Source organism: Miniopterus natalensis, chromosome 14 (genome assembly GCF_054644295.1).
Source record: "Miniopterus natalensis isolate mMinNat1 chromosome 14, mMinNat1.hap1, whole genome shotgun sequence".
In the NCBI taxonomy this organism is placed as follows: domain Eukaryota; kingdom Metazoa; phylum Chordata; class Mammalia; order Chiroptera; family Miniopteridae; genus Miniopterus; species Miniopterus natalensis.
In genome coordinates, this window is record NC_142094.1 from 25097814 (window position 1) to 25116207 (window position 18394).

Consider the following 18394-nt stretch of genomic DNA (forward strand, 5'->3'; position numbering starts at 1 on the left):
GCCTTAGAAATTTAAAGTGAGTACCTGTCAAAAATTCATTGTTAAGAGCCACCAAGATAATGCTTGTTAAGGAGAACTGATAAAGAAAGAATGGTTAAATAAAATTTCTAATTTAGAAACAAAACATAAATGCCCTACAGAACAATAAAAATGTGACCTTTGAAATGATCTTTTCTACAAAAATTATTCCATCTCTACCGTATAAAAATTCATTTGCATTACTATCTGATAAGACTCACTTACAGGCTATCAGTTTTTAAAAAATGAGTATCTACCCGTATAGAATTGTAAAATATTCTAACCAGAAGTAAATAGCAAGTGGGACAAAGATGAACACCCCTGGAGAATTAGATAACCTGCCAGGTAGGCCTGCTTCGCAATATCTGCCCAGCAGCACACGCAAAAGACAAGCAATATACCTTTTGTCTATTTCCAAGCTTTTGATAAATTTCTTAACTATTTCACTGAAGAAACTGTTATTAGAGCTTATATAAGGCATACTAAAAGAAATATGAAGGCTTTGGTGACTGCTTTTTTGTAGCTTTTATTTCTATAGATCTGAATCTGCATAAGTACTACAGAGTTCCTATAAATATGGTTGGTAAAGAACTAGCTTGGGAATAGAAATCGTGAACCTTATTTTTCTTTGGATTATTGTCATAAGTAGGTCAGCTAAGTTTGAGCTGGTTAAAGTCTAATGAAGAATAAGCAGCTTATATTGCAGAGAAACTGCAAACTTCTGAGAAGTTAATAAAACTTCATTAAAATAAAATTATCATAATTTTTACTATTGTCTTTTGGGAAGAATAAAACACAATGAAAGAAATATTTTTCTTTTTCTGTTTACTACCTTATAAGCCCTTTGCAGACAGAGATTTTGCTTTATCTTTGGCATCATTCACTTTTCTAATACATAGTACTACTTAGGTTCAGGAAAGGAGTCAGAGGACAAGTTTTAAGGATGTCAAAAAGAGATGGGGAATTTTAAAATGCTTTATATGCTCTTATTCTCAAAATAGTACTTGCCTGGATTTTTATGCAGGTTATCAATTAATTTGGAGACTAATCTTCGTGATCAAAGTTTTGCCAAACATATTTTTACCACCTTTAAGTAGATACACGAAATTAACTTATATACTGGTGGATTCCATTTGCGTTTTAGTTTCATGTTATTTTGGCAAAAGAGAATAAAAAAATAGCGTATGCTTGTTTTTATTTGTTGAACATTTGTGTAGTTGCCTATGTGATGAGTTTTAAATTTACAGCTATAGCCTTGGTTGAATAGCTCAGGTGGTTAGAGCATTGACCCAATATACTAAGGTCATGTGTTCAATCCCTGCTCAGGGCACATACAAGAATCAATCAATGAATATATTAAATAAGTGGAACAACAAATAGGTATTTCTCTCTCTCTCTTGAAATCAATGAATTATTTTAAAAATAATTAAATTTATAGCTATAGAGCCAGGTGTGCAAAAATAGAAACTTATTTTCTTATAATTAAATTAGCTTAACTAGATGGTTGCCAGATGAAGGGGACTGTGTGGATGGGTGAAAAAGACAAAGGGATTAAGATGTACAAATTGCCAGTTAAAAAAACAGTCACAGGATGTAAAGTATAGCATAGGGAATATAAGTCAATAATTATAAGAACTATGTATGATATCAGATGCGTACTAGACTTATCTGGGTGATCACTTAGAAAGGTATAGAACTATCTAATCACTATGTTGTACACCTGAAATTAATATAATATTGTCTGTCAACTTTAATTGAAAAAAAATCAATTAGCTTAACTCTCTGAGCTCATATACAGTGGGCAGCTAATCTTAATCTTGCCAATTTAAGAAACAGCCTCTTTTGGTTTATAACTTAGTCTCTTTAAGACAAGAAAGCTTCTCTTAGGAAAACATTCCTATCTCTCTTATTCTTTCCTTCTCCTTGGAATATAGTCTTAGGTGTGCAGATATCAGGGGAGGGAACAGTTGGGTACTATTCCCCACTCAATGGATTATAGCATAAACTCTACCTCTTCAGGCTTTGTCATTGATATATTCAAAGCCTGGCTTTGGAAATTGAAAGGAAACATTTTTTTACCTCTCAACAAAGTCTGGATTTCACAAATAAAATGTGCTTCTATTTTCAGTCTATTCTCTGGGCTATGGATTTATAAAATTTTGCTTTGGAGGTCAAAACCTACTAAATTAGCTTTCTGTTTTGGCTTACTTTTGTTTGTTTTCTACTTTTCCTGAGGCAAATTATAGCTCTAAATGTGGGGAATTAAAGAATTCAGACAAGAATCATAGGAAAAAAATATTTAATGCATTTCTGAATCTCATCATGCTAATACTTGTTACAGTGACTGAAGGTGGAGTTACTCAGAGATGTTTGCAACAAATGAAGTACCTTTTATTCTAAGATCAGCTTCTTTATCTCCCTGTTTATGACTATTTTTCAACATAAAAAAAAATCACCCTTTGCATCTCAGGATAGCTACAAAATGATTGATAGAGATTGCAGTAATTCAGCAATTCTTTGCTCTTAAAATAATGCACTTCAGGATTTCCAGTAGTAACAGGACTTCCCACCCCTCACCCCAAATCAAATGTTAACTCCCACTCTGAAACATTAATAAAGACAAATCTTCAATCAGGTCTTCAGAGCATATAACATTGTAAATATGCTTGTTCTATAATAACATTTTGTTTCTTTTAACCCTATTTTTTTTTTTTTTTATAAAACATATCTTTATTGATCTCAGAGAGGAAGAGAGAGGGAGAGAGAGAGAAACATCAATAATGAGAGAATTGTTATTGATCAGCTGCCTCCTGCACGCCCCCGACTGGGGGTCCAGCCCACTACCCGGGCATGTGCCCAGACCGGGAATCAAAGTGTGATCTCCTGGATCCTCGGTCAATGCTCAACCGCTGAGCCAGGCCCGGCCAGGCTAACCCTCATTTTTAAAATGATGTAATTGTTGAGTCCAAGTGAGAAAAAGTAAATTGTAGGTAGAGCTCCTAATGATTTTTGCTATGTCTGTCTAATAGGTAAACTTAGTCCATCAGCAAAGTCTTAAGAGATGCACCAATAGGAAATTTTATACAAGGTATTTGGTGTTTTAATTTTTCCCTAGAGGTTTAAGGTCATATAACTAGGCATAAAAACTCAAGCTATCATGAAGGCCTTTTAGCTACTTAAATTCACCTGAAGTATAAATAGCAAGTAAATAATTGTTTTCATGAAATTAGTTTAATGTTTAGTTATTATGCATATGTGGGAGGTGCCCAACATTTTAATTTTCTTTTTCTGACCCTATGTTTAGAATTTTGCGCAAATAATTGTTGCTGGCATTTTGTGAAACATTCAGAGTAATGGGAAAGTGTCACAATAATGGAAACTTGGCAAACCTTTTCTAATACCTTTGTGCTGTATTTAATCATAGTAATTCAAAAGATTGTTTAGTTATCATCTCTGACATTCTCAGTACATCTGCTTATGATAAAGCCTGGTTATATGCTTCTTACCACTTATTTCATGTATTATTTTTTCAAATTGTATATGTTCATGTAGGACTTTTATTTCTATATCTGCCCTTGTCTATAGAACACTTCAACATGATTAATTAAGACTATGGCTGCTGATAGTTCCTTTTTCAGAAACTTCTATAAGCCCAATCAAAAAAGACCAAAACAATCCATGCTACATTTTCATTCTCTGCTTCAAATAATAAAATAAATTGCTGAGCATGTATATAATTTTTCCTCTACAAGAGGTGAACATTCAATTTATTGTTAATGAATATTCTTAGAATACTTTTTCCCGTGCGAAATTCACCAGAAAAAAAAAAGTTTGTGACAGCTATGATTTCACCTTTAATCAAACAGAAATTACATAGTTTATAAGATAATTAATCTTCAAAGAATGAGCATTATTTTCCCCCCTAAATGTCTTTTCCCTTTTATAGGACTGAACAAAGATCACTCTGCAATCTAAAATTAAACACCTTCAGTGAATATAGATTAAGCATTCATTGTATACATGCATGTTGTATTTATAAAAAAAAACAATGACACTTACCAACATATTTGGGAAATAACAGCTTCTTAATGTGTCATTAAAGTGTACATGTGTGAAATTTTAAAACCTCGCAATTATTATGCCTTCCACATTTAAACTTGTACTTCAGTTCCAGGAGAAATAGGGTGGTAATGAAACAGGTACTTTCTGTTGAGAGGGGATCCTGCCTGGATTTATAATAGGCATTAATGACACATTCATACTGAATGCTACTAATTCGGTTAAAATTAGAGTGAATTTATAACAAAGGTTTTCAGTGTTTAATCTTTTTCATGCAGGTGACCTGGCTGTCCTTGATATGGGTCAAATTAACTAGTTAAGGGCACTTATATTCATAACTCATGATTTAGGATTTAGACAAAATAATTTACTGTTCTCAGGTGTGTCTTACAAGAGGACTTCATTCATTCAACAGACATTCTTGTTAGCCTAACAAGTGTCATGTATTTTATTAGGGACTAGATAGTCTACTTCAAGTAATAAGATAAAATTACTGTACCCCCATATGTTTCATAGTCTACTAGAGAGCCAGTTTCATTAGTACATCATTAAAACATGGGGGGGAAAGCTGTAATGAAAACATATAAACCGTTTCATGGGAATCCCAAACAACATGGAACCAAACTTGTCTTGTTCTAGGTCAGCATGCATTTTCTGAGGAAGGAACATTTGACTAGTATTTTGAAAGAATAGTAGGAGTTGATGAAGTAGACCAAAAGGAATTTTATGGTTGTGATATTATGATTTATAATAAGAAATATATATATTTGTTGTTCATCCGACTTTTGGCACAGAGCTCCTAAAATCCTTGGAATTTTCTAAGTGATGAGAGCCATAAAGGTTTCTTTTCTTATGTTAACGTTGTGACTTTGGACTAAGGACAGGGCCTTGTTGCCAGGGGAACCAACCAGTGATTAGAGGGTTGGAACTTTCAGTGCCACCTCTGGACCTCCTGGGTGTGGGGAAGAACTGGAACTTGACTCAATCATGCCTATGTAATGAAGCCTCCATAAAAAAGCCAAAAGACCAGGTTCAGAGAGCTTCTGTGCCCACGAACGCATGGAGGTGTGGGGAAAGTGGTGTGCCTGGAGAGGGCCTGGAAACTCCGTACCTTGTCCTTCTACCTTTTGTCTGGCTGGTCCTGAGCTATAGAAGTTAAATCTAGTAAGTAAAATTTTTCTCTGAGTTTTGTGAGCTGCTTTAATGAATTGCTCAAACCCAAGGAAGGAGTGATGGGAACCTCTGATTTATAGTTAGACAGTCAGAAGTATAGGTAACAACAGGCTTGGTACTGGTGTCTGAAGTGAAAAGTGGAGGAATGTGATGCTATCTCTGGTAGAGAGTGCCAGAATTGAATTGAAGTGTAGGACACCCAGCTGGGGTCCAGAGAATTGCTTGTTGGTGTTGGGAAGTCCCACCACCACCATTACCACCACCACCACCACTACCATACACACACACACATGCTGAAATTAAGTCCAGGAAAGCAAAAGAACAGTCTAGGTCAAGGTTCTAATATTCCCACAGAAACGGAGGCCTGGAAGAACATGGTGGATTGGGGAAATCATAAAATAAATACAACTGAAGCATAAGCAGCTTAGAGTGGAATGATAGACTTCCAGTCTAAGAAGGTCACCAGGGACCGTATTCTTTGGTAGTTTGGATTTTGTGCTCTATTCGTTAAGAGGAAGGTGTGACTCTGCAAAGAAACAGCTTTGTGAATGCCTGGCCTGTGTAGCTTACCTGCAGGCAGTCAGCACATACAGAGAGTGGGGGTAAAGGGAAAAGTTAAAAATATGTTCTGAAATCAGTAAGACCTTTTTGTTGTATTTGTTTTCTAGTATGTTTTTTGTTGTTGTTGTTATTAATCCTCTCCCAAGGATATTTTTCCCTTTGATTTTTTTAGAGAGAGTGGAAGGGAAAGGGAGAGAGAAACATCAATGTGAGAGAGACACATCCGTTGGCTGCCTCCCATACAAACTCCCACACAAGCCCAGACCAGGGCTTGGGATCAAGCCTGCCGCAGAGGTACATGCCCTTGACCTGGAATTGAACCTGTGGCCCTTTATTCTACAGGCCAGTGCTCTAACCACTGGGCAAACCAGCTAAGGCCACACTTTGTTTTGGGTAAGAGTCCTTAAGGATTCTGAGTGGGTGTTCATCTGAAATGCCAGGAGCCTAACACTGATTCTTGTCATATTCTTAGAATTTCTTAGAAAGATTGCCCATGCTTGATGATATTCCACGTATTTGCTCAACTCCTCTCATTAGTTTTATCTGGGAGTATTAATCACTTTATAGAAAAAGGGAACAGTTGGTTTTCATGCTCTAATCATGCAAAGAGAAAAGGAGCATTTAGGTCAGGAGATATTCTTCAGGGTGGGCAACTATATCAGGGATTCATTTGCCTCAAGTCAGTCTTTTGAAAGCCACTTTTTATTTAAGTGTTTTTATAAACTTAGTGAGCTTACTGCTTTAAAATATAAAAATTAACATAGTTCACATTTTCTTATATAATAATTTATAAGATTTCTGTGATTATGTTAAATTTCATTGTACATCAATGATCATTAGTTGAATGGAACTCCATAGTTTTATTTTGCTATAGATTTAGAACAGGTGATATTTTTAAAGGGTTTTGTAATCTGTATAGTGTTCCTTTAATCAGAATTAAGTATTCTATTATTATATATTTTATTTTTGTTTTAATATAGAAACTCCTTAATTTCCACCTATAAATCACTCAAATCTAAAATCTAATCTACTAGAACTAGAGTCTAAAATAATATATAATCTATAAAAATTGCTGATAAAAATGTAAAATTCTATTTTTTACAAATTTTGCTGTTAAAGAGATATGAGCAAATTTATGTCTGTATGTTTCCTTCCCAGTTATCAGTGTCCTCTTTTCTCAACATGCATTACATCTGAAGTCAGAAGTTAACATAAATTATAACATTATGGATTTCCTGACAAAATTAATTTGATCTGTTTACTTACAGAGAGCCATATCTTAGAAGATGTCAACAAATGTATCATCGCCTTAAGAGACCAGGATGCTGATAATTTGGACCGAGCTGCCGGTGCTATCAGAGGCCGGGCAGCCAGAGTTGCTCACATTGTCACAGGGGAAATGGACAGTTACGAGCCAGGCACTTACACAGAAGGTGTGATGAGAAACGTTCATTTCCTTACAAGCACTGGTAAGTCTCAGTCCACAATAACAGCTGCACCGTTCCTGATATTTGAATCCACATAGCTACCAATTATTCATGCATATGAAAAGTTTCAGCCTGTGTTGGTTGTTTTGAAATATATTGCTCTACTATCTGATAGGTACTTGCATCTTGTGGCTATGTGCTTTGAAAATTATGTCTGAGAAGTAAATATATTTACTGGGGAAAAGAACAGGCCTTAGCCACTGATGAATGTTTATTAATACCAGAGCTATTAGGAGATATAATTAGGCCAGATGTGATACGTTTATAATTGTTTTCAAGCCCTCATTTAGCTGTCTCTTTGGTACCCCCAGATTTTTGTTTATTTCACTCAAACAGAGCAAACTTGTCCTATGTTTCCGAGAAATGCTCTCTATCTTCTTTTTGCAGTGTTTGCAAAACAACACTTTATTTTTTTCACATAATCTTCTTTGATTACTTAAGAAATATGGAATCAGGATTTTGTTTGGGTTGCAGCACTCAGTTTCTAAAATCAGCTAGTCAATGCTTAGTTCTTGAATCACTCAGTAAAATGGCATTTTTAGTTTTAACACTACTGTTATCATTTCTCCAAGAAACTTAGGGAAGTATTTGGATTCATATGGATTCAGAAACAATGGATGTGATTGGAATGAGGGCAGTTAACTATTTTTGTAAGTCATCATGGCAGAACTTTCTCCTGTGAAGACCCCTTCTAATTCATGAAATCCCCATGTTGAATTTTTATTACCTCTTAATTCTAGGGTATCGGTGCCCACGATTCCGAAAATACTTAGGATTCCATACTTAAATCATCCATCCTACCTAGCAAATTGTTCTGTATGATATTCATAGGGCCTATTAAATTTGGACAGTAGCTACATTGTGTAGTAAAAGGGGTAAGAAGGGTGAGGATGGGTAATTTTGGAGAAGGTGGGGGCTGGGGAGGAAGATGCACCTTGAAATTAATGAACTAGGGGACACATATCAACAGCTGAATAACCCTGACTAGGGACTAGTTCTGAAGAAGTATACCACAAAGTAAGCTTAGCAAGTTTGTGGAGCACTGATTAGTGTTAGTCTTTTCCTTGCATGTTGATGCAGAAAATTATTAATGAATCTTGGCACATAGTTTTCTCATTATCTTTCAAAAAATATTTCTAAAATAATAAACATTGAAGATATGCTAAGGAAAGATGAAGGAGGTGCATCTGAAATGCTTGATATTATATTTCTATACCAATCCCACACAAGACACTGGTGTTGGAAATACAGCAGAGGGTAGTTCCTTTAGCCATGAGGTATTCACTTGCTTAAGGAGATGAGTGTGTTATGGAAGTTCAGCATCTCTTCCAGAAACTAAATTTAACAGGTTCTTTCTTGGTTAAAATCACATATAGAATTACCTGATTTTTTTCCACCTCCTGAGAAAGGAATTATAAGTAAAAGAAGAATGAACGCATCAGCGGTTCTCTTTTGAACCAAATGAAAATTTCTTGTAGGGAATTGAGTCAGTGAAGTCTTCCAGGATTTCACATGTGTCCTGCCTCTGTCTCAGTTTATAATCTTATTAGTAACATCTTGTGAACACAGCCTTATAGTCACAGTGTTGGTATGAAGTGCCAAGTACATAGCTTCATTCTTCATGGGATTGAGTCCATCTCTGCCACAGGCAAAGAAGTGCAAGCAAAATCCTAAGGTGTCCAGAATGTGAAGTGTGTTGTGAGAACACTGTCTTCAAAATCAATTCTTATGATCTGAAATCAGAAAATTATTTATACATTTAATTACAAGTCTGTCGATGCCTCTGTGATTTACAATGACCTTACAAAATAACTAACCAATATGGCCACCTTATTGTTCAGCCAGAAGAGACAGAAGTCCCTTTCCCTCTGATTACCTGTATGTAACTTCAGTGAAAATTCTCCTGGTAAATTATGTCCTGTTCCAAAAATATAATAAATATGGAATAATCCTGGCTTATGCCATAGAAGTCACATCTTTTTATTAATATAACAATGAAGTTTATGACTTTCCAATTTTGTCATTTTAGTTTTCCGATAATTTTTGGCTTATTTTTGAAGAAAGCGTCTCATTTTTGTTTTATGTGTCTGATTCCAGCTTTTCTCCAAACAGCTTCCCTTGAAATTTATCAAAAGCATACCCCGCTAAAGGGAATTCTGAGCAATAAATTAGATGAAAATGCTAATTAGATCAGTTTGATCTTAAACAAAGCTGCGGGGTGTGAGCATTTTCCTTTCCCATAGAGATGTTGTGTAGGAAACATGCTTCTAACTATTCTGCGCTCCACAATTAAGGAACAGGAGATGTTCATCTTTGTTCACATCTGCTTATAACCTGGACTTATTATTTATAAATAAGCATCAAATTAAGTAATTAAAATGTCGTGTTTTATGTTTTGAAGCCTTAGTAGTTCACATTTTAGCAACCGAATGGTCCATATATGTGGATCGTTTTTCTTTTATCCAATTCTCAGGTGTTAACGTCTTAACCCAGCTTTCTGAAAAGAACTTAATAAGGAGCTATTGTGAATTGTCTTTACTACTGAGACCTCCTTATCTTTGCAAAATTTGTTGAAAAGTACTGTCATGAATGATGAAACCTAAGCCATACTTATCTAAACCACAAAGAACATTTTGGGAATATTGCACCTTTGATTTTACTCAGACTTGGTGGCTCATTAGCACCTCTTCAAAATTTGATAATCTTCTAAGAGTTTTCTCAGCATCAGGAAGCAGAGTTGCCCTGTTACATCTCAGGAATTTTTATTGTTCATCAGTCCTAGTGGTTGGCTTCAAGTGAAATGCAGGCAACACCTGGAATGCTGCATTGCATTCAGACGGAAGCATAATATTGTAACTTTCATGTGAAATTCTTTATTCCACTCAATTCTTCTGTTACTAAGCTCCCCCACCTGTAAGGAATTCCTAATAGGGGAGAGAAAATATATTGGCTTTTTTTGTTACATAACGAACCTTCTGGATTGCAATGTCAAGGCTTAGAAGCTGTAGTCTCCATCCCCTCCCCCACACCACCCCAGAAGTTGTATTCTTAATACTAATTTCAGGTTTTTTGTCATTAGGTTGGGGAAAAACCTAAACCAATAGTGGACTAACATAGTATTTTTTGTGTGTGATTTATGGACTCTATCAAATTCAGAATTTAGCAAGCTCAAAAGCATCTGTTGCAAACCTTCAAATTCCACCTGGTTTCAATGTCAGCCAGGCTCATCGACCAAAACAGAACAGGCACATAAATGAACCTGACCAAGACATCCTGGTGGCATCCACCGTTGGCAGCTGGTAGCTGTGGCAAATAAAAGGTCATTCATCAAGTGCTCATTTAGGTCCATCTGGAAAGTATGTACCCAGAATCCTCTCCCTATCAGAAGAGAGAAAAGTCATATAGTTGTAATTTTTCTGCTTAAAGGCAAATGAGACAGTTGAAAAGAATTTAGAGCCAACACACATTTTCAAAAGTTTGTTGTGAATTTTTCTTGCAACCAGTTTAAACATCAGATAATAGGGTGCAAAGCTGAATTTTATTTAAAAATCATTTTTAAAACTGTAACCGTCAATAATCCCAATCAATTCACTTTCATTATTTTTTGCATACAGATATTCTGAATTTTATAGCCTGACTAAAATATTTTACTTTATGTTGCATCTCTATTCTGTAACCTCACACAGTTATAGGATAAAACATTAAAGGTTTAATTCTAGCAGTCTTTGCTCTATAGTCCAACAGAGGTTGAAAATTCGTGGTTCACATACTAGACATGATTCAGTATGACTCAAATAATTTTTATGTATCTAGTTTTGACCATCATAATTTTATGTTTCATCATAAGAATTAAATTTACACACACACACACACACAGACACACACACACCCCTAAAAATCCAGATGAGTGGCCTATTGTAACAAATGGGCAAGTCTGGCAACACTAGGGCAGAGTTCACTGTAGAACTGGCTGGAGCTTAGTGTTGTCTTCCTTTTCGTTTAGCCTGAGCCACAGCCTTCTGCTCTCTCTCAATAGATGCCCAGCCTGCTGCACTCATTTAATTTACCTGCCTGAACTTTGTAGGCATTTCAGTTCACCTAAATGGGCATTTCTGTCTTTCCCTCGAGTGAGCCAAAGGAACCTTCTACTCCATCTAAGTTGATTCTTTCACAGTCACATGGACACGCCAAGATCATTTCTGAATTTGGTCTTGTCCATGCTTTACCTAGCATTTTGCATATCTTTACCCCTTATTTCTCACATCAAATTTTAACCATCTTTAAAAAAACAACTTACATTCCATGTCCTCTAGAACCTTTTCCTTACTCCCTCTAGCAATAGTGGATTCTTTCTAGTCTCATGCACGATGTAGATTTTTAAAGGACTTGCCAGTTAGTTACGTTGTTCCAGACATCTACATGTTACTGATGAACTTTTTAAATATACTTTTATGGGAATGACCTTTCTTTCAAAATATAATATAACCTATAGGAGAAAAGGAAAGGAAATGTGTTCTTCCTCTTCCCATCTCTCCCAGAGCCTATCATAGTGTCTTGCATGTGCTAGATTAAAACAAAAGAAAGCAAACCAACTCTTGAATCAAGCCTCTGTGCCCCACCCATTCTATTCCAGCAGTGAAAGGCCTTTTCTTCTCCACTGCCCCACTGAGATCATAATTATTCAACACTTTCTCAAACGCCACCACCTTTGCAAAGGAGCCTCTGATTCCCTTTCAGTTAGAATTACTTGCTCCATTACCTCTGTTACCATGGATGAGCTTGTCCTATTGTGAATTCCTATTTCACTTCGCCTGGTATCATAATCAGCCATTTACATACAAGTTTCCCCCAGTAGATTGTAATGTCCTTAGAGGCACACACCACATGTTATTTATTTTTATATGAACCAGTAGCATTTTATACATAGTAGAGGTGTCCAAGTCCTTCTCCCAACTTTAAATTTAAAATTTGCTTCAAGGTTATACTGTGACACATTCTAATGCAGTTAAGCAAGATAACAAGTTATCATCCCAGTTCAGGAAAAAACAAAAAGCAAAACTCAAAGTCAGTGCCCTACGTCAAAGCCTGGGGCAGAGACAAAGTCAGGGAAGTGATTCATTACTGTCCAGAGTTAGATACTTGCCACTTCCAGAAAACTTGGGGTCAGTTTCTTAAAAGGTTCTTTAGCAAGCTTTTGAACAAGAGATCATGACTTCTGTGTGTCCAGTTACTTACAAGAACCATCCTTGAACTTTATCTGGTGACAGATCCCACTGAAACTAATTTCACTAATGCTTCCAGCAAATCCCTGAAAGGCTCCAGCTATGCCTTCAAATTTGGAAACCATTGTTGGCAAACTTCCCTGTCCTGGTGGTGTAGGTTGAGAGGGGCCTCCGAATTATGTACATTCTTATTTTTGGGGTCAGGTCTAATCTGACACCCTTTAACACAGCCTGAAAGCATTATCAAGATGCTTCTGTCTGCAGATCACTTGGCTAACGTGCATAACCAAGAGTCTTCATGTTGATGATGTGAAAACAAAAGTTAAATGACAACCCAGCCTCTTTAAACAAGAATGAGATCCCTTGGCCTCAGAAGTGCTTCTGTTGCCAAGGAATTTGGGACCTTTAACTAACATTGTGAGTTGAAGAAAGCAGCTATTAGAACTTCTGAGTAGAAAACCTGTCTAAAGAGAACTGGATTTGAATAGGACCCAGATCTAGTTAGGAGGTCTGAGGATACTTCCTTATCTTGCCATTTTAAGTACTTAGAAATGTACAACTGTCAAAAAAAAAAGTGCTGTAAAAAAATAGCTGGATTAAGGATAGGGGAGATAAATAGGAATGGCCTAAAAGGAAGGGAGCATCAGAAAAGGAAGTGAAGAATGTGGACCTACTGTGCGGATATTCACAGCACACAGATGTTCTGGAGGTCTTGTATCTTCTTTAACTCTAGAACTCCTATGACCAGCCTCCAATGCATGTTCCCTAGCCAAAGAAGACATTACCTGGAAAGAGGAATAGATCACACCTTTCTTTCGGATCCTATTTACACGTATTTTCTGTAAAAAAGACTAATTTAGATCTATTTTATGAGCCTCTATGTAGGGATAAGTAGAAAGATAAATAATTTAGATGTAAAGAGATTAGGCATGAAGTCCCAGTTTTTGCTCTGTACTGCAAACAACAGAATCTAACTATGGCTAAATTAAACAGAAAATATGAGCAAATAGCCCCTGACCGGCTAGCTCAGTCGGTTAGAGTGTCATCCCAATACGGCAAGGTTTCGGGTTTGATCCCTGGTCAGGGCACATGTAAGAAGCAATCAGTGAATGCACAAATAGGTGGAGCAACAAATCAGTCTCTCTCCCTCTCTCTTTCTCTCTTCTTTCCTTTCTCTCCTCTAAAATAAAATAAATAAATAAAAATTTTTTAAAAAAGAAAAAATGAACAAATAAATATAGGATGGCTGGAGATCGAGAAAACAGACAGACTGCAGGAGATGGTGCAGATAGTAACCCAGTTGGCCATCCGAAAGAACGGCAGTTTGAGCTGCCATCCCAGCCCTCTCTGAAGACTTCAGACCACTATTGGCATCATAACATGATGACTCTGGGCCCCACAGATGGTACGTTTATTTGCCACCATATTTCAGATGCTTTCACAACTGGAATAAATCCTAAACTAATCCTTGTTTTTGCCTCACTTGCTCTGAATTCATTTCTTGGGCAGAAGCGTCGTATTAGCAGAGTTTAAATTATGTGCTCACACCTTGACTGTCAGTATGGTGGGGGTGGGCCATGGTGGCAGCCCCGGGCCTTTGAGCGTCTGTCTCCGAGCAAGACTCACCCTCCTGCCATAAGAAGGGGCTTTGGAGTCTGTGAGCGGAGGGAGGTGGGGCGGTGAGCAGCAGGAGTGCAGGAGCATCTACAAGGGAAAAGAGAAGGGGAGCTGAAGACTGGTTTTACCAACTTGGTTGGTCATCTTCTATGTCAGGACAATCGCAGCACTTCCCCCTATAGCCCAATCAGGGGCACTGCCTTTCAGCCCCTTGTTGCCAAACCCAGTTCTCTCTCTGATGGTTTATACAAATTTAAAAGCAAGCACAAAAGCGTGTTTTAATCCTGCTAGGTGTATTAAATGAGGTATTATGATGCCATTCTAAATCTGGTTTTGGAAAGATGTGCCTTCACAGAATATATGATGTAATAGTGATTATTTTGCCAAGATACTAAGTCTTGTAAAAAAGTAGAAAAATATATTGTTTAGTGTTTTCTTCATTTTTTCTTTCTTTAACAACAGTGACAGAAAATTAACAGGCCTCATTACTCAAATGTATAATGTTGACTCCAAAGGGATAGGGACTTTGACTTTGTTTATTTGGAGGCTTACTAACTACTAGACATTCTTTGTAACAGCACAAACTAGTGCCTTCTAACATCATAGTGTTTGCATGGCTGCTGGGGAGCATAAGTTTCTGTTCAAGGACAGAGGGGTCAGAGGTTCTGAGGTCTTAAGCAGGCCTTAGGCCCTTTCCAGCCATCCTGAATGCTATGGGCATCAATATTTCAACACCCCCAATAACCTTCTAAAACACACAGGAAGCTCTTGGCTAGGCTATTATGGGCTGGGTAACCTAACAGTTGTCTTTCAAAGAATACCATTATTGTAAAGTGTTTTATAAACTGTAACATAGTGTATGTTTTTAGAAATGTAGACAACATCTGGAGGAGGCTCCTATCTCTACTCTATTTTGAAAGTCAGATTTATGAAACTAATGAAATAACTCCCTTCAGTTGTTATAAGTATCTATTTCATGTATTAATAGCTCTCAGTTGTAAAGACAGTTAATTTTACTTTTTTAAAGACCTTTGTAGATGGCCTAGAAAGTCTGGTTATATATTTATTGATGTGAACTGGTAAAACTTTTACATACTCATCTGTAAAACTAAATTTCAAGTTCAAGATCACTGAGTTTAGGAAATAAACTGAGGTGATGTCTCGCTTAGATTTTTTTCTTCTGCCTTTGGAGAGAGCATAAAGCATGTGAAGTTGAATGTGTAAATCAGATTTAATTTCCTTTAGTGTTAACTGGTGCAGACAGCAGAGCCTAATTGACATCTCTAGCCTCTCCCTCCCAACTGTCTTCCATGTCAGTTTTGATGGGATTCCTCAAATGTAGTCCTGGTTGGGTGGAGGTGATCACAGTGGACATGATGATCATGTCAAGTTTCCAAGATAAGAATAGGTATAATAAGTGAAGAAATGAGAAATTCTAAAGTGAACAGTACCTATAGCTATTGCCAAAATAAAGCAATGTTGAATTTACACCATCAGACTTTGTGGATATGAAAGCAAATGCTGAAAGAACATATCATCATAAAGAGAAAAACAAATTAGTAGGCCAACATTTTAAAATGAAAGTGTTATCTACAAGCTTTATTAATACATGTGAATATTTTCTTTAATGAAGTCAGTAAGTTCTTTATCATGACTGACTTGTTAAAGATCATTTAGCCTATTGGTGAGAACTATAAACCTGGAAATTTATAAACATAGTAGAAATCTCAGGATCTTAAATAAAGGAAGATTGTTTGTTTGAAGGAGGGAAGGCTGTTTTAAATGATAGCCAAATTTGGAAAACAGTGCTGGGAGCAGAGCAAGTGAAATAAAGGAGTATTCATAAACATTGATCTGGTGTCCAGTTTAAACAGTTCAGTGAGAACAGAAGTAGTTCAAGAAAAGCCAGAGAGCCTTGGCCGGGTGGTTCAGTTAGTTGGAGCATTGTCCCTTACAACAAAAAATTGCAGGTTTGAGTGCCGATCAGGGCGCATACCTGGGTTGTGGGTTCCATCGCCGGTTGGGGCATGTATGGGAGGTAACTGGTCTGTATGTCTCTCACATCTCTCTTTCCCTTTCTCTCCCCCCCCCCCCCCCCGACTTCCTCTCTCTAAAAAACATATCCTCAGGTGAGATTTTAAAAACAGGAAAAAGAAAAGCCAGAGAGATTTTAGGCAATTGGATTGTCTTTCCCACCATGTGACCATACTGATTTCTGCTGACATATATTTTCATTTCACATATTAAATTTTTTAGCTCATGGTAATTTACAGCTTTCCCTTTTATCAATAACAAAAGAGAGTATTACTGTTTAACAACCCCACACAGCAGGCTAAGAACATGGGAATAATTTTCTTCTGAAATGTATTAGTAACCCAGTAGTATCTTAGAAAATGTAATATATTCTGGTGATCATCCACCATTTAATTTTACTGTCTGCCAAAATCTGTAGCAGTTAAAGTTAAGTGAACAATTTATATTATAAAATTTCTCTGCTAATATAGGGATTTTTAAAAGGTATCATTTATTATAAACACTGCTGGCAGTATTTCTTTAAGATTCCAGATAGTCTAAAGTTTATGTTAATTGTAGGGTACAGTGATTTAAGAAAGGTTATGCACACTCCTTTATCACTTGTCTCAAAATTCCAATGTAATTAAAAAGAGGAAGTAGAATATTGATTTGGTAGAAAACAAAATTATTTTTGAGGGAAGAAGCAGTGAGTTAAAACGTTGTACTTCTCTTACCATCTCTCCTACCTATTTATTTATCCTTTCTTCTACCAACTACTTCTGTATTCCAATAGTTGTTGTTTCTTCCTTATTTGTGTTAATTAATATAATCATTCTATGTTCACAATTACAACCAAGAAAATTTGAGTCCAGGGACTAACAATATGTTTTTTTTAATTTTTTATTTATTTAAAAAGTTAGTAAGAAGGCAGATATATCTATCCTATTCTACTTTAACATCCCTTTAAAATAATAATAAGAGGTCACAGAAGGGAATAATAAACCAATAATGGCAGATACATGCGTGTAGGTTCATCAGAAAAAAATGAAAAATAAAAAATAATACAGAAATAGCCACTGGAAACGCAGATGAAAGAGAGCAGCAAACTCCTCAATCTGGAATATGCACAAGCAGAGGCCCCCAGGAAGTGGGGGTTCCACCCTGCCCGTTGTTGACTTATCAGCAACACTGGATTCTGGAAATCTATGAAACAATAGCTTCACATTCAGTGAAAAAAATTAATTTGAACTTAGAATACTATATTCATCCAAAATGTGTGGCAAAATAAACACCTTTGTGTGTGTGTAAGAACTCAGGATATTATAGTTGAACAAACCCTTTTTGAGAAATGACATGACAATATACTCAAAGCAAGAAAGGAAAAAACAGAAATAATAAGGCATGGAAAACTGAAATAGTAAATCTAACTCAAGAATGTAATGAATAAAATGACAAGATGACAGATCAGAGCAGGTCGAGAAAATGACTGATCTAAATTAGAACAGAAAGTCAGTGGGATGCAAGAAAAAAAATATTCTAAAAGTAGCCTGGATACATTCAGATAAACAGAATCATTCTGTTAGTCTCATGATAAAGAAAGCAATTCCATATCCTCTCTAAAAGATACTAGTATACACATCCCATCCAGCAGACTTAGAATATCAAGAACCGGACTACATAATTTGAAAACTTTAGAACTCTGTCTGATTGTATTCGTATCAGCTTATGCTTAACTATTTATACTTCTTTTATTGTCTATGTTTGTCATGTATTTTGTCATTGTTAAGAAACCAGATTTCATGTCACATGGTCAGCATTATTTATTATGCCTATTATGAATACATAACTGTACAGTTTATGTACGTATAAATGACATACACACATATACATACGTGCATGTGTTTATATCCATTTATAATATATTATATATCATTTTACCATACCATTAGTATAGTTATATATGTATAGTAATACATGCTATATTATATGTAAAATTACCAATTTAATTTTTTGTGTGTGTTTAATGGCCATTGGATAAAATAGAATTATCTTACAGCATGGCTGGGGCATCTCTATGCTGGTCTCCATGGGTGTGTGGAAGCCTGGTTTGACTTTTGGCTACGATAAAAATGATGGATTAGCTAGTAATTTATAATGTGTCGTCTAAAGTTTGAAATCCCCCTGGTGTCCCCCAGGACCTGCTAGTTCGCATTGTTTAAAGATCTGTAGATTGATGGCTTATAC

At 36.2% G+C, this 18394-nt stretch overlaps 1 protein-coding gene across 1 annotated transcript in view; it reads left to right on the forward strand.

Moving 5' to 3' along the window:
• Positions 1–18394, forward strand: part of LOC107543268 (catenin alpha-3) — a 435074-nt gene that overhangs the window by 140958 nt on the left and 275722 nt on the right. Inside the window, exon 3 of the mRNA XM_087824142.1 lies at positions 7080–7280. Coding sequence (XP_087680268.1) covers positions 7080–7280 — 201 coding nt within the window. The remainder of the gene's footprint in view (positions 1–7079; positions 7281–18394) is intronic.